Source organism: Dunckerocampus dactyliophorus, chromosome 2 (assembly GCF_027744805.1).
Source record: "Dunckerocampus dactyliophorus isolate RoL2022-P2 chromosome 2, RoL_Ddac_1.1, whole genome shotgun sequence".
NCBI lineage: Eukaryota > Metazoa > Chordata > Actinopteri > Syngnathiformes > Syngnathidae > Dunckerocampus > Dunckerocampus dactyliophorus.
The window spans coordinates 6,506,436-6,527,820 of record NC_072820.1 but is presented as its reverse complement, the minus strand read 5'-3'; the positions used below and the strand labels follow the sequence as shown (position 1 = coordinate 6,527,820).

Genomic DNA, 21,385 nt, shown 5'->3' with positions numbered 1-21,385 from the left:
AAAAAGCACATAAATGGACCAATCTAATATTTTGTTTGACAAAACACAGCAATGAGTGAAGTTCGCAGTTGTTTTAATGCACAAAAGCAGGGTCCGAAAGCAAACTAATGTCTTGAACACGGAACTCAAGGTGTAAAAAAAAGAAAAGAAATGTAGTTGTTTTTTTCCCCTTTGGCGCCGTCTGTGTGGTCGAGTGTGAAGAACACAGTAATTGAACCCTGTAGTGGGCCAAATCAACCTGTCTAAGACCACAGTGAGCAAGTGCTCAAGATGTGCCTTTAAAGTGCAATCAGCTGGTTTTCTAGTATCCTGTAGCCTGGTTGGCTGTCAACATTAAATATAAGAATTAAATGAAAGAGAACAACCCCTTACTTTTATCCCTGCAGCTGTCCTACGTTCTTAAAACATTGTCCCAGGCTAGTCTGGAAGGATAACCCCCTCATCTCCTCCCAGATCTCCTTGTAACAGCGCACGGAATCCATGACCCCTCTAGCATTCAATAACCTACATCCTTAATGATGGTCCAGTCGGGCGGTTGGGACCAAAAGAACAGCCAACATCCTCTCCCTAAGCTTTTTATGATGTTTATTTTCACTTCCATGGTGATGGCTTTCCTTTTCTTTGGCACACTGTGGCTGAAAGGAAAATGGCATTTTTTTTTTTATTTTATTTTGCCAATCATCCACAATCCTTACGTGAGACATGAACACACATTTCTTTCTCTTTTCTGTGCGTTCTAAATAGGGAAAAACTGCTAGCACAAGGCAGCTAACAATGCATCTAATGGGACTCACCTCCAAAAACCTCCAACTTTATATGGTTTTATATACATGCTGTGACCATGTAGTAACAGGTACATTCATGATAACATGTAATACTTAGAGTATTATGGTCATCTGAAGCATTACCGGAGCGTCCTTCCTGGGTGCATTGATTTCACAGAGCCCATAGCAACGAACGCTACTTCCGTCAACAACAGCAGCATAGCGAGAGCGTTTGCTATCACTAATCATGGCAGGCTTCGTGAGAGCCGACGGCAACTGTTCGCAGAGCATCAGCACCCTTATCACTGAGGAAGATAGTACAAACACAGGGATGCCTGTGGAGAAACACACCCAGCCACAGAAACCTCCTAAGGAGGATAAGATCAAATGGTGCAGACTAAGTGTGAAGTGGCCCAAAGCTGTTGAAAAGAGTGAGTGGGAAACAGTCAGCAATTCATCCATCCATTTTCTATGCCACTTCTCCTCACTAGGGTTGCGGGGGCATGCTGCAGCCGATCCCAGCTGACCTCGGACGACAGGTGGGGCACACCCCGGCACACCCCGCCAGGGCACATATAGACAAACAACCATTCACACATTCATACCTACGGGTAAGGGATGTTTTTGGAAAGTGGGAGGAAACCGGAGTACCCGGAGAAAACCCACGCACGCACGGGGACAACATGCAAACTCCACACAGAAATGCCCAGGGGAGAATCAAACCCACGTCTTCCCAATCTCCAGACTGTGACTGTGTGGCCAACATGCTAACCAGAAGACCACTGTACGGCCCACAGTCAGCAATGATCTGACAAAGAAAAAGTTGGACAAGATAGGAGACATAATATACCAGTATGGAGAAGGACGCTTTGGAGTGAAGATAGGGAAAAGTAATAAGGTAACACTGACACCAGTCAAATCCAGGAGACAGCAAGATATCGAAAGACTGATCAGAGAGAGAAGGCAGCTGAGAAAGCAGTGGGAGAAGGCCTCTGATGCAGCCAGAGATGGTCTCACACTACTGCAGGGAGACATCTAATCTCGGTTGGCGACCTTACGAAGAGCAGAGAACTTGAGCAAACTGCAAAAGAGGAAGGAACACACAAGAACACGGTTCTATCAAAACCCTTTCAAGTTGGTAAAGGATCTCTTTGTTTGGAAAATAGCGGAACCCTCAAAACTCTAAAGCATGAACTGGAAGAATATTTGGAAAAGGCCCACCATGACATGAAAAGGCACAAACCACGAGTCATCCCACATGATATCCCACCTGTTCAACCTCCCGAATTCCATCTGGAGACTGGCCCTCCAAAATGGAAGGAAGTAGAGAACATAGTACGCCGCGCAAGATCGGCATCAGTCCCTGGACCAAATGGAGTGCCGTATAAGCGTTATAAGAATGCACCAGATGTTCTACGCTATCTGTGGAGGCTCGTGAGGATGGTGTGGTAAAAGGGAATAATACCCAAGGTCCCAATAACAACGGTGAAAAACGAAGCGAAACATAACTTTCTATGTGAAAAAGTGGCTTGGCGTCCCACATTGTCTGACCAACATCAGCATCAATGGCAATGGAGTCCTTGAACTACCTATTACGAGCCTCACTGAAGAATACAAGTGCTCTAAAGTGAGACTACAGATGACACTGAAGGACTCCAGAGATCAGACCGTCAACAATGCTGCACCACCTCTGTTAACGGGAAAGAAATGGACACCATCCGACGCAGTACAGCATGCTACGTCAGCCCTGAAGCACAACGACATTGTGGGACATGTCCAGCTGGGAAGAGGAGGATTAGGCGTTGCAGTGAATACACCAACTTGGCACAAAGCTACAGCCTCACAAATGGTTGTAGAGGAAGTGTTCCGTCAGGAGGACGCTGAAAGAAGCACAAAGGCTGTCTCACTTGCCAAGCAGGGACAATGGATGGGGTGGGAAGGCATGGAGAAGAGAAAGCTCACCTGGAGGCAGCTCTGGGAAATGGAAGCAAGAAACATCAGCTTCATCATAAGAGCTACATATGATGTGCTCCCATCCCCAAAAAACCTTCACCAGTGGTATGGTGAGGACCCAACCTGCGTCTTCTGCCCAAATTCAGCGACTTCCAACACATCTTGAGGGACCTGGAGGCACAATCAGGTTCTCAAGAGTCTGGCAGCAGGAACACTATGAACTCCTTGCCCTTGAGAGCTGCCAATTCCATTTCTGGGCCAACATTCGTTCGAGAGGGACAGAAACAGCCTAACCACCCAGCTACTAAACCAGAAACTGGACAGCTAGCGATGGCCGGGGATTGGAAGATGCTAGTTGATATTGGCAAGCAACTAATCTTTCCCCCAGAGACTGCAAGCACCACCCTCAGGCCAGACTTGGTGCTATGGTCCCCTTCACTAAAGGTGGTCTACATCATAGAGCTCACAGTCCCATGGGAGGATTCCACCAAAGAGTCCTACGAACGAAAGAAACTGCGCTATACAGATCTGGCAGCAGATGCACAACAACACGGATGGAAGGCCAAGGTTTATCCAGCTGAAGTAGGATGCAGGGGTTTTGTGGCTTCTTCTACCATCAGGCTAATGAAAGACTTTGGCGTCCATGGACAGGCTCTGCGACAGACAATAAGATCAGCCTCTGAAGCAGCCGAAAGAAGCAGCCAGTTGCTATGGATCAAATGCAAGGACACTTGCTGGGCTCAAAGTAGAGGGGGAGACACACATGGGACGCCAGTGTAAAGGATGCCAGCCTGTGAGGCTCGCCTCCCATTATGAAGGTCCTGTGTTCAAGCCCCGGTGCGGGCAGTGTGAAACAGGTCGGGTTACACCAGGTGTTGCCGATGAGCTCTCTGGAGGTGTCATGGGCCTATCATTAAAACACCAATGAAGGAGGGTACCCTCCTGACGACCCTAAAGAAGTTTTAAACCCACCCATTTACTTCCTGCCCTTTCCCAAGGGTGGGGCGTGGGGGGAAGGGGGAAGCTGAGAGATGACCCCGTGGGCGGGGTCCCAGGTTGAGACCTTACGGCCTACCTCATCTCCCTCCACTTTCCAGGCACTACTTTACTCATGATTGGTCATGGGACACAGGCTCAGGCTTGATCACCCTGTAGTTTGCCACCTTTAATGAGGGTGTCTAGTGTTGAAAGGCCGAAACACCCACTGATTCAAAGGTACAATAGTTCATGATGTGTCCCAAAATTTACATCCTTCTCATGGCTGAGCCACTCGCAACATCCTCACCTCATGTGATTACCATCTATTGGCACAAAGGACGTTTCCCATCAAGTCCCGTGTATTTATGAGCCTATCTGATAAAGCATGACTTGAGCTTTAATTTGACACCTCATTCAGTTATCTACCCCAAATATTAAAGATTTTATACCAGAAAATAAATGTAGGTTTTTAATTAATTTATTGGAGTGTGTTACAATGCCGTAAACCCACTATTAGAACATCATTAAAAAGTCACTTTTGCATAATAAAGGACCTTTGAATAAAAATTCCAGAAATGTTCCCAACTAGCAACGTTTCCAGTGTATTCTAGTGTTTCATGTCCAAAAAAAATTGCCTCCATAAAAAAAAAAATCACCATTTTGAAAAACAATTGCTTTTGTTTACTAATGATCATGTTACCTATGAAGCAAAAATGACCTTGTCTTAGTGAAGTTTGAACTTGCTGGAGGCTGCCAGACACCATTGTCGCCGCCCCTGGAGGCCATAATTTAAACCATTTGTGGATAAGGTGGAATTCTGGGATGTTGGCCTCCTCCTCCAAACCCCAAAGTGTGTTATTTTCTCTGTTTCTTTCCACCAGCCTACGTTTCCTCCCTCTCTCTCTCTCTCTCTCTCTCGCTGTCTCCCTCCTTTCCACTCTCAAAAAGTTCTCTGGAGGAAGAGTCTAGCGAGTCCCAAATGTATCCCACCACAGCAGATGAGGAATATTTGCAGGGGCTGATGACTTCCTAAAAGGAATAAGAAGTAAAAGTAAGTCTTTATCATTTTTTAAATATCATATTTTCAAAGTTGGCTTGGATCTTTGTATTGAGACACTATGTGGTTTCCGAAATGACATCATGCAGGAAAACACGTGACAGAAAGCATTGGAAGGAGCAAATAAGTCACGAAAGTTGAGCATGTGGAATCAATATCATCTTCTTTTGTGTGTTTCATGTCTTCATTCGACAGAATCGCTCCTTTTCTTTAATAATACACGATAGACACAAGCTTGTGCTTTAGTGTTTACTGTGTTTAGCGGGTCGCAGATACAGTAGCTAGTCTAAAATGACATTCAAAGATGTAATGCATTGTTTTGCTTTTTAAGTAAAATCGAATCATATTTTAGTCATTTTTCTTGCACGTATATAATCATTTCAAGCGAAATATCTGCTTTTGTGGTATTATTTACCGCAATTGTGACATTTAATTTTAATTTTATTTAATTTTATTTATATGCATGCAAAATCCAAAATAAATACAAAAATTAAATACAAAATCTTTAAAAGCACATTTCCTTGGTTTGACTTAAATAAAGGTTAATGATGACCACTGGAAAATGTGGGACTGTTTGAAAATCCCTGTGTAAAAGGCACCACCTCAAATACTGAGGTAAAGAGGTGGACATTGGTGTGTACAATGATAAATAAACAAGTTAAGTTTTGTTTAATATAACAGCAGTGTGGTACGCTACATCCTAATAGAAAAGGTCTGCCGTTTTTGCCACATCTATGATTCTTGTGTGTGCATGGATTATAAAACCTTCCATTCCCACCTTCTTCTAGGTTCATGTAGCTGTGGCTGTGCCCCGAGAAGGAACAAAGGTCATGGGGTGTCAAGAGGTTGTCTTGATCCTGTTGGCTGCTGCGGTGCAATGTCAAGTTAACCCAGGTAGAGATTGTTATGCAGTGTATATGTAGTTATAAATATAGTATGTTTTTCTACATGCAAGGCAAATTCCAATTCATTGACATTCTTACGTGCAAGTGATCAAACCACCTAGCGTACTGTAGATGCGACACACGTGAGCTTAAAATAACATTTGCATATTTCTGCCAGGATGATGAAGGAAAGCAATATCGGGTGGGTGGGCTTAAAATGTAGACCGGTGTGTGTGTGTGGTTTACCTGATGTAAGACAGCAAATATCCTCCGAACAGGCAGACCTTTCACAAGCGGTTTATAGGCGTAGTCGTGGGCAGCACACAAAGTTACACACTCTCCCCACATTGAATATTTTCACAGCATAAGGCGTATTTGTTCGGCCGCTCTCTCGCAGCGGTAAGGGTGACTAAAGCATCAACTTCCCTTATTCGCAGGTAGGAAGCGACAGTAGCTTTCTAATTGGGTTATAGTTAGTATTAGACAATTTCAAGTCAAACATCTCACGTGGATGTGGTGGGACTTTGGAAAAGGAATGAACGTTGAAGAGAAAGCCTCCGGACACTGGCACCGAGTACACAGTGATGCCTCTGTTCCACTGTAGAGGCCTTGCAGGGCTGCAGGAAGGGGGCTGGGGGACCACAACTCACCTCCATGTTACACTTGTGAATACTTAGCGAGCATACATGCATATGGTATGTGGATGTATTCGTGTATCAATGATGCTTTGTGTGTTTGTAGAAATGTGTCGCTACCCACTTGGTATGACTGGTGGACAGATTCAGGATGAGGACATCTCTGCTTCCAGTCAGTGGTCCGAGTCAACTGCTGCAAAGTTTGGAAGGCACGTTTTTGTTTATCGCAAGTACTACTTGTTTCATTACAGAGCATGCTAGGTGTGAACAACAATTAACGTTTGACGTTATAACTACAAAACACTTTGCAGAGTAAGTGATAGTGCAGTGATAGTGCCACTGAAACTGCTCTTCTGTCGGGAAATGTTGTGTGCATTGGATGATTCTGGTTGTCCATGATGGAAAGGAGCCTCCTCAGTGTCCTTTGCTCCGCCACAGATGTCAGGCTGTCCAGCTCGGGGCCAATGACAGAGCCTGCCTTCCTCACCAGTTTGTTTGTTTGCAACGTCCTTCTTCTTGAGGCTGCTCCCCCAGCACATTACTGCATATAAGCGGGCACTAGCTACCACAGTCTGTTAGAAGATTGTATATTAAATAAAATTACATTTTTTAATAAGTATTTTTTCATAGTTGTATAATATTTGTATATATTTGTGTCCAGACTTTAGGGACACCCTGTATGATGAGTGTAGTTGTGTTAGAATCTACTTGGTAAAATTAATTAAGTGATTAATTGTCTATGTAATAGTTACCTAATATAAAAGTTTATTTTTGCTAGTGTATTGAGCAGCAAGACCTTTTCATGTCTCGATCTATGGTTATCATTATAATTTTAATTTTCATCATCACCGGTACCACTGCCATCACAAAATGGCCAAACAAAGCGCAAAACCTGCTTGTGAAGTCAATTGTTTAGATGCTCGCGTTAAGTCACGTATGTTGATGGTTGACCTCCAGGTTTTGTTTGATATTTGAGACATATTTTTCCACATAATTCCATTCCAATTCCACAGGGGTATTCCACTTTGGACTGTACAATACAGTAGTGCTTGTCGCACATATTTTTAAAGAATATATTTAAATCCAGGCTAAATGTTTTCTGTACAACTCCTTGCTGTTATTCTTTCTCCAAACTCCAATGAGGCGTCTTTTTGTCAGTGCACCAAGTGCACCGCTGCGTATAGCATTACTTTCTTTTTAAATTCCACCTTAAACTTTAGCATTACTGATGCCTTGACTGCTCTGTAGGCAGTGTGTGTTGTGGTAAAGACAGCTTTTACAACACATGGTGGTATGTGTCAAAGCAAAAGTAAATACAGTGGCAACATATGGTATTTTTTCCTATGGGGAAACCGGAGTTTTTATTGGGGGTGAGGTGTTTATTTATTCAAAAGGGTGACTCATTGAGGAGATGTGGAGGCCACTTTATAGTCTCAAATCCCCTCATTTTGTCTTGTTGTTAATTCTTCATCTCATTGTCTTTCTCCTTTGCAGGCTTGATTTTGACAACGGAGATGGAGATGGAGCTTGGTGTCCTGACATTTTGTCCGAATCCGACGGTTTTAAAGAATATCTACAGGTGGACCTGCGCTCACTCCATTTCATTACACTGGTAGGCACACAAGGGCGCCACGCTGACGGCATGGGGAAGGAGTTTGCCCAGCGATACAGGATCAAGTACAGCCGGGACGCCACCAACTGGGTGGGCTGGAGTGATCGAAAGGGACGGCAGGTGAGCCGAATCCTCCACAGTTTTTGATTGGATGGCAATAAACCAAAAAAAAAAAAAACAAATGGAATTTTGAATGAGTTTAAAGCTGTATAATATTTTTGACTGAAATTTGTGTGAATTGAGCTGTTTTGCCGAAGATGTTGCAGGAAGATTTTTTTTTTTTAAACATTTAGTTTCCCTGTTACGATATATTACATTCTAATTTATTCTCCATAATTCCCATATAGTCCTGTAAATTACCATGTAAAATATGTGTATTTGAAAATCCCATGCATTTTTGCACCTTCATAGATATTAATTTAACAATATGTATTACAGTAGATCCCCATGCATACCAGTGAATGACATAAATCCTCTCTCTTTCCCCCCTCCAAACCCTCCTGCTAGCTTGACGTTGACGTTCTCTTCCGAGTCGCAATAAACATTTGCGATAAAAGTAACTGTTGGAATTATTATACTAGATTCCGCTCCGGAACCCTCCCCTCCTCTCTTCAGTTGTCATTGTTCACTCGTTTACAAGCTAAATGCTAAGTGCCCTAACTAAATATGCCTCTTACACATTTGAAATTATAATGTGAATAGGTACTCACCTATCACGTAGATGATCGATGAACAAATGGAATCAAAGTCACAGTGAAGCCAGTCACAGCACACAATTACGGTGCATTGAAGGACCACAGCGAAATCTCACAGCTTGACGAAAACATCAACAAAGCTAAAAAACATAAACGTGTAAAAACGTTTTAAAAGTGTTAACAGCGGTGCATGTATGCAGTACATTTGACCTGTATCGCCGTTATTATTTATAAATTGTTTGTGACTTTGGTTGAATGAGATGGGTTTTCCGAGGAAAAAACAGACAATTTTGGGAGATTTTTTAAAAATATGTAGATTTATATTATATTTATATATTTTGTTATTGTTTTTTATTGTTTTTATTGTTTTATTTTTTATTATATAAAATATAGAAGTATAATAAATATTAACAAAAATATTATTTTAAATATTTATTATTCTTATATAATTTATTTTATTATTTCATTATTATTACTATGTGTTTTATAAATGTATATGGATATATTTTTAAAGAATATATTTAAAAACATATATTTTATATTACAAAAAATATATATTTATATTTTAATTTAATATATATTTTAATATTAAAATACAATTAAAAAAAATGTAATATATACTTTTAAAAACAAGTTTCCTGTAATTGTTAAGCAGAATGCACCAAACATTGGATTGTTCACCCTCCAGTACGGAAGGAGAGCTGGGCTTAGACCGTCGTGAGACAGGTTTGTACTGTAGTCACAAATGTGCGGTGATTCACTGTAATACTTATTAATGAATTTAATCATACATAATTGTGGTTTTACTGTAGTTTGCAATGGTGAATTATTGTGACAACAACTCATTTGCACCTTTTTTGTTTAATACCAAAAGCGTGCTTCTCCTCCTCCAGGTCATTGAGGGGAACAGCAATGCCTACGATGTGGTGCTGAAGGATTTGGAGCCTCCCATTATTGCACGATATGTGCGCTTCATGCCAGTGACTGACCACTCTTTGATTGTGTGCATGAGAGTGGAGCTCTATGGCTGCGAATGGCTTGGTTAGTCATTAGCGCCCACTTCATAACTACTGATACGCACTGTGTTACATAATAAAATTGCTAAATAAACAATCAAAATAACATTTTCTGTGTTCTGCTTTTAGATGGGCTGGTGTCTTACAGCATCCCGGAGGGGCACCGAATGATCTACAGGGGGCTGGATGTCTACTTTAATGACTCTGTTTATGACGGAGCATCAGCCGAAAGGTCAGGAAGCTACTCCTACATACACGAGTTGAATAATTAATACATCAGGAATTGGGCGCTTTAATCTAAATTCATCAGTTACTGAAACATTGTTCACCATTCTAGACTGTAGGAACAGTTTGGGGACGGCCTTTTTTTCATGTCTCTCCACCACACTCATCTGAACTCCGAACAAAAAGACAAAGAAAAACAATAAGTGGATATTCTTTTCACGAACACTCAAAGTAACTCACTGTTGATGTAAAACATGAGCATTAAACTCAATTATTGGTTCATATCACGCACACAAACGATGAACGCCTCTGTAATTGTCTCCTTTCTTTGTGTCGAAGCAGGGCCTGGGCGCTGTTCACATGATGAGGCGTTCAAGGGCACTGCGAGACTCCTAACGTGGAGTACAATTTGCTATAAATACACTAAAAACATGTGAATTCCACTTAAATTACGTGGCGTCTTTCATTGCTCATAATAACACAGTTAAAGTGTAGTTCACATGTTCTGCTACTATTAAAGAGACTAGTGTGAGACAAACAGGTTTTCAGACACGTGTGGTATCTTTTCGCTTGATTTAAATGTTTGTTTCATTTTCAGCAGTTGATACATACAAATACATATAATTCTGTCCTGTCATTTATCTTTCTGACAATTAAATTCAGTAGAAAGGGGCATTAAGTAATCTGTCATTTATTGTGGTTGATTGGTTCCAGAACCAACCGTTTAAGTGAATTTCCGCAAAGTAGGATTTCTTCTTAAAAATTGAATATTTTTATAGTTAGAGTATATAAAACCTGTTTATAACCTTCTAAAGATGTTTTTAACATTATTAAAGCCCTCTAGACATGAACTAACACCCCTATAGTCACCTTTTCCCTCATATTACCTAACATAGAAGACATAATAAAAAAAAAAAGACATATTAGACATAAATAAGACTCATGCTAGTGTGTGTTGCTATAAGTGGTGTCGAGGGTTTAGAGTTGAGTTTCATCTTGCCGTGGGTTACGCCTGTGTTTTTTTTAGGAATTTTTATTTGGGATTATTGTGCCTGTTGTGAGATCATTCTAACCTGCAATAAAAGCCTGTTGTTTTCCGGAGATTCAAGTTTTTATGCTTTGTATGCTTGAAAATGCTTAATTTCAGCAATTATATGTAGAACACCCCAATTTTTTGAGTTATTTATTGAAATTCAAGTCGTTCAAGTCCAACGAATAGCTTGAAATGGTACAAAGATAAGTCGTGAAGCTCCGTGGGGGTAAAAAAAAGGTAAGGTTACCCAAAACTGAAAAATGTGTCCTTTTCATAATTATACAAAAAGGCCTGTTTCAGGGACAACAAAATGGGTCAACAATTTAAAGCTTTCTGTTGCAGAAATGGAGGTCGATCAAGCCTTGGGAGTTGGTGCAACTAATTCCTACAGGTGTCTGGAGTACTTACTACCTCCTATGTCTGCATAAAAACCGTTTTCGGAACACACTGTGGTACTATACCCTCGTGAACATCAGTTGAACAGCATTGTACTGGAGAAAGTCATTTGTGGCTACAAAAATGGCAAGAAAAAAAAAAGAATTAACAAAGGAAGAGAGACAGACCATCTTAACACTTAAAAATGTAGGTTTTTCCTCCAGAGAAATTGAATTGTTCTAAAACTTTTGACCGGTAGTGTATGTTTTGACTCATAATAAGGCCGTGAAAAACCGTGATAGAGTGAAGCCGCAATACTCTGACTGCAAAGTAGCGAGGGATGACCGTATTTCAGTCTCAAATGGTGATTAATCATGATTAATTCTTTTGAAAATTGTGATTAATCTGTTTAAAAATAGTCATCACATTTTTTATATTAATGTATCCGGATCCATTTATCTATCTCCCTCCTAGACTGACAAAGGGCCTGGGCCAGTTGACTGATGGCACCTGGGGTCTGGATGATTTCCTGCACAGTCACATATATGGCATGTGGCCGGGCTACGACTACGTGGGCTGGAGCAACAGAAGCTCCCCCAAAGGTTATATAGAAATGACCTTCGAATTCGACCACGTCCGGAATTTTACGTCGATGAAGGTGATGCGACAAACCAAACGCCTCAGAGAGGAAAGTATAAAGTTTCAAATATGGTCTCCTCCACAGGTTCACTGTAACAACATGTTCAGTCAAGGTGTCCGGATGTTTAGACAGGCCACCTGTTATTTCCGGTCTGCATCAAACTGGGAAGCTGACCCGGTGACCTTCAAGCCACCTGTCGACTATGTGAGCCAAAGTGCGCGGTTTATCACCGTGCCCCTCGGGGACCACACGGCCAGCGCCATCAAATGCCGTTTCCACTTCAGTGACCTCTGGATGCTCTTTAGCGAGGTGGCCTTCCAGTCAGGTGAAATTGATTCATTATTCATTCTCGGTTTAATTTTCACAGCTTTGTCTTATGTTTCTTTTTGGTCTTTCTTCATTGACAGGCTCAGCCGTCTACAACACATCTCTGACTCCTCGCAAACATGGACACCCAGCAAACACGCTGCCAGGTCAGGTGCTGGGACATTTGTAGGCTTTTTTTCCATTCAAAAGAAGGAACTTACTCACTAGATACGAGTGCGTGATGTGTTGGTAAACAATTATGTTTCTTAAAAAGAATTTAATTGGTGCAATACATCTTAATCTGGTGTGCCGTGCTTTATCTGGCTCTACAAGTGCAGGTAATTGCCTGTCTTGAAGCTTTTTTTGTGTGCATGCGATCAGACAACGCCCCCTGCTGGCTGCGATGTAACGTGTGAGGTGAAAAGCACCAAGAGATTTACTACCAAAATTCTTTTTCCATCTTACTTAGGGGATGATCCAACTCACAAAGTGGATGACAGCAATACAAGGATCCTGATTGGTTGCTTGGTGGCTATTATCGCCATCCTCTTGGCCATCATCGTCATCATCTTGTGGCGGACGGTGTGGCAGAAAATGCTTGAGAAGGTGGGAAAAACATCCCTTTGACTTCAGTTGCTTTATCACTGAGGTGACTAATATTCATGTTCAATAATAAAGGCATCACGCCGCATTCTGGATGACGAACTCACAGCTCGTCTTGCGGTTCAGACGCAGGCCTTTTCCTTCCACCACTCCTCTTTGTCCTCTTCTCTCTCCACTTCCAATTCCACCTATGAGAGGATCTTCCCCCTCTGCTCCGACTACCAGGAGCCCTCCCGCCTCATTCGGAGACTGCCTGAGTTTGCTCATTCTACAGAGCACCTGGGTGAGGTCACAAAATCCTCATTGGAAGTCTGCTATCACTGCATGTGCTGCAATGATCCCTTGGCCTAACGTGTCTTCCACATCAGGACCAAGCAGCTCCTACAGGGCCCTTGCAGCTGGTGGTTCAGACAGCGCCCCTCACTATGCAGAAGCGGACATTATCAGCCTGCAGGAGTCTTCAGACAGCAGCAGCCACTCCATCAAGGCTGTCAACCTCAATCTCTTTGCTGGCACAGATCCATCCATGAGAGAGTTCCCCAGAGACAAACTCACATTCAAGGAGAAACTTGGAGAGGGACAGTTTGGAGAGGTACATTGAGTGCCTTTAATGTTTTGGATGTAAAAATGATCCCTGGACCGTAACCCGCCACGAATGGCGAAATACCTAAAAAAAACTCTACATGAATACACTATATGCTCAATATTAGCTGCATTTGACACAATCACTTGACTCTCGTGATCATCATTAGGCATAAAGATCAGATTGTAACGTCTAGCGAATGTTAAACGGATGATGAGGAGGTGGTCGATCATCATTCTCTTGACAGTAGTCCCTCATTTATCACCAATAATTGGTTCCAGGCCAGACAGCGATAAGTGAATTTCCTCGAATTAGGATTGACTCTTAATAAACAGAATATTTGTACATTATTAGAGCCCTGTAGACATGAAATAAAACCCAATAGTCACTCCTATTATTCTATGTTTACATCACATTGTGCAGGCTACGATATCACTGGAGGGACATAACAGACGGCCACCGCTAGCATAGCAAGCTACCGAGATAACTAGTTCGACACTTTTTTTTTGGCAGGAGCCAACCACGAGCTATCAGTGAACTCACAACGAGCTTGTCCACCCACTGGAAATCACAGGAGGTCATTACTCAATATAACAGTCTGACTCACAGTGTCATCTTACGAAGAACATTACGCTCATCACACAGCAACTTAACAAAAAAAAATGTTGTAATACAGGTTATATGTAGTATTCTGGCCACTAGGCGTCAGTAATGACACAAAGCATTGATGAGACATGACATTGCAACACATTACGTCACACTGCATGGAGTCTCACCCATGGTATGTCCGACATGATAGAGTGAAAGGAAGTTCTCCTCATATTCCGTGTGGAAGTGGTCAGTATTTGGCTTCTTATTTTGTCTTTCTTCCCAGCTCCGTTTGAAACCCTTGTTTAAGTTTACGTCTGTGTAGGCTCTCAGTCGTACAGGAGTTGTCCATCGAGGAAAAGGCTTCTTGAGACGTCATCTGTACTTCTGTGTAGAAGGTGTCGGACGTTTCGCTCCTCATCCGAAGAGCTTCGTCAGCAAACTAATAAGTGCTGGTAGCTTAGGCCTTAAATACAGTAAGAGTGGGCGGAATTGGTGTGCCAACACCCTCCTCCTATTGGTTCGTTACACTAAGCCTGGGCGGAGCAGTGGTATAATCCTATCCTGTTATTCACACCTACGATAAAAGGGAAGTGTCACTCCCTGAATTGGGTATGAACGACTCTGATACTGGCTTGTTAGCATCTATTGTTCTGGCTCGGCCCTGCCTTCACCTCATTTGCAAGACTAAGAGCTGTGGGTTTTGGTCTCAGTAACCTGCTGAACACAGGGTCCAAATTAAACCTCAAACCACCATTCCGATTCAAAGATGGGTTCTGTTGTTTGACAAAAATAGCTTCCTTTACTCCTCTTTCAAACCATCTGTTTTCTTTGGCCAAAATCTTTACCTCGCTGTCCTGAAAAGAGTGATTGGTAGCTTTCAGGTGTAGATGTACTGCTGATTGAGGACCACTAGCATTGTCCCTGCGATGTTGATAAAGCCTTTTTTGGAGCATTTGCTTAGTTTCCCCAATGTAGTGCTCTTTGCATTCCTCATCTTTACAGTGGATGGAATAGACCACATTGCTCTGTTTCTGGTTTGGAGCCTTGTCTTTAGGATGCACTAATTTTTGTCTCAGGGTATTTACTGGTTTGAAATAGGTAGGAATTTTGTGTTGCCATAAGATCCTCTGGAGTTTTTCGGAGACCCCCGCTACATAAGGGACTACCACTCCTCTCCTTTTTGCTTCTGTGGGCTTTTGGGTTTCTTTCCCTACTCTCTTCTTTTGACATTTGTTAAAAGCCCACCGTGGGTACCCACAGGTTGAGAGCGCTCTCTGGACATGTTGTGTCTCCTTTTTCTTTCCCTCAGCACTAGTTGGTATTTGTTCCGCTCTATGTTGGAGGGTCCTAATAACCCCTAGTTTATGTTGTAGTGGATGGTTTGATTCAAAAAGCAGGTATTGGTCAGTGTGTGTGGCCTTTCTAAAGACCTCTGTAAGTAGCTGTCTGTCCTTTCCTATAATTACCTTGCAGTCTAAGAAGGCTAGTTGGTTTTCTTTAGTGTCCTCGCGAGTAAATTTGATATTGGTGTCCACCGCATTGATGTGATCTGTGAAAGACTGAATTTCTTGTTTTTTGATTATGACAAAGGTGTCATCCACGTATCTAAACCAGTGCCTTGGTTTTGTCCCTGAGAAGGATGTGAGAGCCTGTTTCTCCATCTCTTCCATGTACAGATTCGCCACTATGGGTGAGACTGGTGAGCCCATAGCACAACCATGAATTTGTCTGTAGAATTTCCCTCTAAACTGAAAATATGTGGTGTTAAGGCAAATTTCCAGTAATTGGCAGATGTGGTCAGCACTAAGTTTTGTTCTCCGATGCAGAGTTGAGTCCTCGAGCAGTCTCTTCCTCACCACCGAGACTGCTGCTGAGGTGGGGACAGATGTGAAAAGTGAAGTCACATCATAAGACACCAAAGTTTCCTCTGGCTCCAATCTGAGGTCTTTGATGCTCGCCACAAACCCTTTTGTGTTCTCTATATGATGATCAGTGTTGCCTACCAATGGGGATAAGACTGTTTTTACATATTTCGCTACATTGTACGTGGTAGAGTCAATGCTACAGACAATGGGTCTGAGGGGAAACCCTTCCTTGTGGATTTTTGGAAGGCCATAGATACATGGTGTAGCCTCCCCAGGCTTAACATAGAGATAAAAAATAAACAGTCTGAAGTAGAAACCTTCTATCAGAGATTGCAAACCAAGGTTACGCACGAAACCTATCAGGAGGTTTGTGAATTTACCAAATCAGGTTATATGAAGCACCATAGCAAAACCAAAGAAAGGCATAAGGGAAAATTCCAGAAACTTCTATTGGAAAATCGACCACAGCTTGTCGTAAACACTAAGGATGGGGGGAATCAGACCAATACTAAAGAAAATTGGATCAAAAATCTGTCAGACAGAAGCCTCTCGGAGACAGAGAAGGCAGTATTAACCAAGGGTCTCAACTTCTCAGTGACTCCTAAAACGATACCCACAGTAGACTATATCACAGCAGCTGAATCGGCCATCAGGAACAATAACCTTTCTAGAACAGAGGCAGGGGACCTTCGTCTGAGAATATCGGCCCTTCTCAGTAGTGCCAAACCACCACCGTCCAATATCACGTTAGGTGAGAGGAAAGCATTAGCGGCTCTGCAGAAAGATGAGAGCATCACCATCTTACCAGCTGATAAGGGCAGATGCACAGTGGTTCTCAACACATTGGACTACGAAGAAAAAATAACAAGTCTAATTAGTGATGCCAACACATATGAGCAACTTAAAAGGGACCCATCCAGTAGGTATAAGAAAGAAATCATACACTGTCTCCAAAAGTTAGAGAAGGAAGAACTAATTGACAGACAGATGTATCATAGGTTATACCCTGGGGAGGCTACACCATGTATCTATGGCCTTCCAAAAATCCACAAGGAAGGGTTTCCCCTCAGACCCATTGTCTGTAGCATTGACTCTACCACGTACAATGTAGCGAAATATGTAAAAACAGTCTTATCCCCATTGGTAGGCAACACTGATCATCATATAGAGAACACAAAAGGGTTTGTGGCGAGCATCAAAGACCTCAGATTGGAGCCAGAGGAAACTTTGGTGTCTTATGATGTGACTTCACTTTTCACATCTGTCCCCACCTCAGCAGCAGTCTCGGTGGTGAGGAAGAGACTGCTCGAGGACTCAACTCTGCATCGGAGAACAAAACTTAGTGCTGACCACATCTGCCAATTACTGGAAATTTGCCTTAACACCACATATTTTCAGTTTAGAGGGAAATTCTACAGACAAATTCATGGTTGTGCTATGGGCTCACCAGTCTCACCCATAGTGGCGAATCTGTACATGGAAGAGATGGAGAAACAGGCTCTCACATCCTTCTCAGGGACAAAACCAAGGCACTGGTTTAGATACGTGGATGACACCTTTGTCATAATCAAAAAACAAGAAATTCAGTCTTTCACAGATCACATCAATGCGGTGGACACCAATATCAAATTTACTCGCGAGGACACTAAAGAAAACCAACTAGCCTTCTTAGACTGCAAGGTAATTATAGGAAAGGACAGACAGCTACTTACAGAGGTCTTTAGAAAGGCCACACACACTGACCAATACCTGCTTTTTGAATCAAACCATCCACTACAACATAAACTAGGGGTTATTAGGACCCTCCAACATAGAGCGGAACAAATACCAACTAGTGCTGAGGGAAAGAAAAAGGAGACACAACATGTCCAGAGAGCGCTCTCAACCTGTGGGTACCCACGGTGGGCTTTTAACAAATGTCAAAAGAAGAGAGTAGGGAAAGAAACCCAAAAGCCCACAGAAGCAAAAAGGAGAGGAGTGGTAGTCCCTTATGTAGCGGGGGTCTCCGAAAAACTCCAGAGGATCTTATGGCAACACAAAATTCCTACCTATTTCAAACCAGTAAATACCCTGAGACAAAAATTAGTGCATCCTAAAGACAAGGCTCCAAACCAGAAACAGAGCAATGTGGTCTATTCCATCCACTGTAAAGATGAGGAATGCAAAGAGCACTACATTGGGGAAACTAAGCAAATGCTCCAAAAAAGGCTTTATCAACATCGCAGGGACAATGCTAGTGGTCCTCAATCAGCAGTACATCTACACCTGAAAGCTACCAATCACTCTTTTCAGGACAGCGAGGTAAAGATTTTGGCCAAAGAAAACAGATGGTTTGAAAGAGGAGTAAAGGAAGCTATTTTTGTCAAACAACAGAACCCATCTTTGAATCGGAATGGTGGTTTGAGGTTTAATTTGGACCCTGTGTTCAGCAGGTTACTGAGACCAAAACCCACAGCTCTTAGTCTTGCAAATGAGGTGAAGGCAGGGCCGAGCCAGAACAATAGATGCTAACAAGCCAGTATCAGAGTCGTTCATACCCAATTCAGGGAGTGACACTTCCCTTTTATCGTAGGTGTGAATAACAGGATAGGATTATACCACTGCTCCGCCCAGGCTTAGTGTAACGAACCAATAGGAGGAGGGTGTTGGCACACCAATTCCGCCCACTCTTACTGTATTTAAGGCCTAAGCTACCAGCACTTATTAGTTTGCTGACGAAGCTCTTCGGATGAGGAGCGAAACGTCCGACACCTTCTACACAGAAGTACAGATGACGTCTCAAGAAGCCTTTTCCTCGTTGTTTAAGTTTAGAATAAATAAATTGGAGGCTAACTAGTCAGCTCACGAGCATGCTATGCAGCCGTGGCAATCTCTTGTGTCCCTGCAGTGATCCCGTAGCCTTTGCATTAGCACCGTGGTGTAAACAAAGAATAATAGGAGTGTAAAGGGCGCTATTTCATGTCTACAGTGCTCTAAAAATGGAAAAGGACAGTATTTAGAAAGTCATAAACAAGTTTTCTTTGCTCTAACTACAAAAATATTCAGTTTATTAACATTGAATCCTACTTCACTTACAACCAATTAACCGTGACAAAAAAGGGATGACTGTATGTGGTATTTAGATATTGTTACCAACTTAGCGTGGATGACTGCGTGTTTTCCGCAAAAAAACAGCCTATTTTTGGAGGGAAAAAGTGCAAATGCGTGACCCCTAAACTAAGCGGGGATCTGCTGTATTATTTTTTAATTTTCAATTTTTTGTGGAACAGGTGCATTTGTGTGAAGCAGAGGGCATGCAGGCCTTTTTAGATGAGGCCCCATCTGCAGAAGAAACCACCCAAGCATCCCTGCTAGTAGCTGTTAAAACCCTACGAGAAGATGCCAACAAGAACGCAAGGTAACTCGTCAGCTATAATTCTGGAACAAAACAACTCATGGTTCTTTTCATATAATTTAAAAGTCTGTGTCCACCACTTCAGGAATGATTTCCTCAAGGAGATCCGCATCATGTCCCGCCTGAGGGACTCAAACATTGTCCGTCTTCTGGCCGTGTGTGTGGACAAGGACCCTTTGTGTATGATCACTGAGTACATGGAGAATGGGGACCTCAACCAATTCCTCTGCAATCTCAGACTAAAGGAGACTGATGAGGAACATGAGGCCGGACCGGAGGAGAGAGAGGAGATCAGTATGGTCAGGTAAAGTGAGTTCATTATCCTGTTTTCCAGAGACTCTATAAGTGATGGTGAGTCCAAAAAATATTAGAATAGTCATCATTTTTTTTCATGAGGCCCCAAATCCCTGGTGACATCCCTGGAGAATACATTCACTGGACTCTTCATTAGCTCTTTGCAAAGCTGTGTAAAATATTGCGCCTTTTCAAGTACTGTATGTACAATATGCTTATTATTGTGATTATAATTTGCACTGGTGTGAAATTGCTGATTATAAATAATATACTGTGAGGTATTTTGAAGTACTTTTTCCTTTTTTGTGGACAGTAGTTCAATAAGGTCCCCAAAATGCTGTATCAGGACCACCTCTTTCACACCAGTGCAACTGCAATAAGAAATATTTTTGAATTAATATAAATGTCTTGTGGTCAGCCAGTGTCAATGAATGCACATTTGATTCTCTCTTTCTTACCTTTGCTCTTTAGCTACAGTAAACTGATTGACATGGCCGTGCAGATAGCATCTGGTATGAAGTACTTGTCCTCTCTCAACTTTGTCCACCGTGATCTGGCCACACGCAACTGCTTGGTGGGAAAGAACTACACTATAAAGATTGCAGATTTCGGCATGAGTCGCAACCTGTACCGCGGGGACTACTACCGGATTCAAGGTCGAGCTGTGCTACCGATCCGCTGGATGTCTTGGGAAAGCATCCTGCTGGTGAGTGGGTTTCAGAAATTAAGTGACTTTTTCCTCTATCGATACCTCGTGGCCTGACTGTAAGCCCACGTTGATGTGAAGCAGCTTCATACCGTACAATCAAATCTTCCATATTATGTCGGATTTCCAGGGTAAATTCACCATGGCCAGTGACGTGTGGGCATTTGGGGTGACTCTGTGGGAGATTCTGACTCTTTGCAAGGAGCAGCCCTATTCCCACCTCTCCGATGAGCAGGTCATTGAAAACACAGGCGAGTTCTTCAGGGACCAGGGCAAACAGGTGAGCATAATCATCATAATCATCCTTTATTCATTTCACTGAGCCAGATTCATCACCAAAAATCCTCCTCATTGAGAATACTTTTTCAATATGTCCAGGTCTACCTGCCTCAGCCGCCATGCTGTCCTGGTGGAGTGTATAATGACTTGATGCTGAGCTGCTGGAAGAGAAATGCCAAACAGAGGCCGAGCTTTCAGGAAATACACAGTCAGCTTGTAGAGAGCCTGGCGTAGCAGATGGGACATTTTTCTCTGTGATGCACAGCCTGCCCAAGATTTGTTCTGTATGAATGTGGAGTCATGTTAAACCCTGCAAATGTTATCCAGTTGTTTTAAACTAGTTTGCGACAAAGGGCCTGTATATAATAAGGGGGAAGTGTATTGTGCTTTACAGTATAGACATGAAACACTTTATAATGCATTACTCGATGTATTTATTATTTTGTACTGCCTATTCAGTGTCTATTTATAGAGCAGAGATATTATTTCTAGGATTTGAAACAAATTTGTGTACAATTTATAAAATAAATCAACTATTCTACATAGCCTATGAATAATTTCTATTTTTGTACTTGCAAAGTTTAAAGTTACCGTCACAAAATGTTTTTTTTTCCATTTGTTGTTTTGTACATTTTTTTTTAAGTATAAAAGTCTTATTTTCCCTTAGTATGCCCACTGGATACTAATTTGGTACATCTAATTTCTGTATTGTATATCTAGCCATATATATTAAAAATAAACATTTTAAACGGGTTGTAAAGGACATTGTTGTAAATAAAGTCACATGGTAGTTTTGACTGGTAGCATTTTTTGCGTGGAGAAGTTCTTTTGGTATTCCATTCTGGTGGGTTTTTTTAACGTTGCCTGCCATGTATGTCTCTCGTCCTTTGCCGTAGT

At 42.1% G+C, this 21,385-nt stretch overlaps 1 protein-coding gene across 1 annotated transcript; it reads left to right on the top strand.

The window, feature by feature from the left end:
• Positions 1-4,425: 4,425 nt before the first annotated feature.
• Positions 4,426-21,134, top strand: LOC129177769 (discoidin domain-containing receptor 2-like). The gene is made up of 17 exons (XM_054769225.1): positions 4,426-4,746; positions 5,541-5,646; positions 6,378-6,480; positions 7,766-8,003; positions 9,472-9,619; positions 9,724-9,826; positions 11,702-11,885; positions 11,952-12,192; positions 12,275-12,340; positions 12,643-12,779; positions 12,852-13,059; positions 13,145-13,368; positions 19,085-19,212; positions 19,295-19,513; positions 19,975-20,209; positions 20,340-20,489; positions 20,588-21,134. Exons 2-17 carry the CDS (start codon positions 5,583-5,585, stop codon positions 20,720-20,722), a joined length of 2,583 nt encoding a protein of 860 aa, XP_054625200.1. The 5' UTR covers positions 4,426-4,746; positions 5,541-5,582; the 3' UTR covers positions 20,723-21,134.
• The last annotated feature ends 251 nt before the right edge of the window (positions 21,135-21,385 follow it).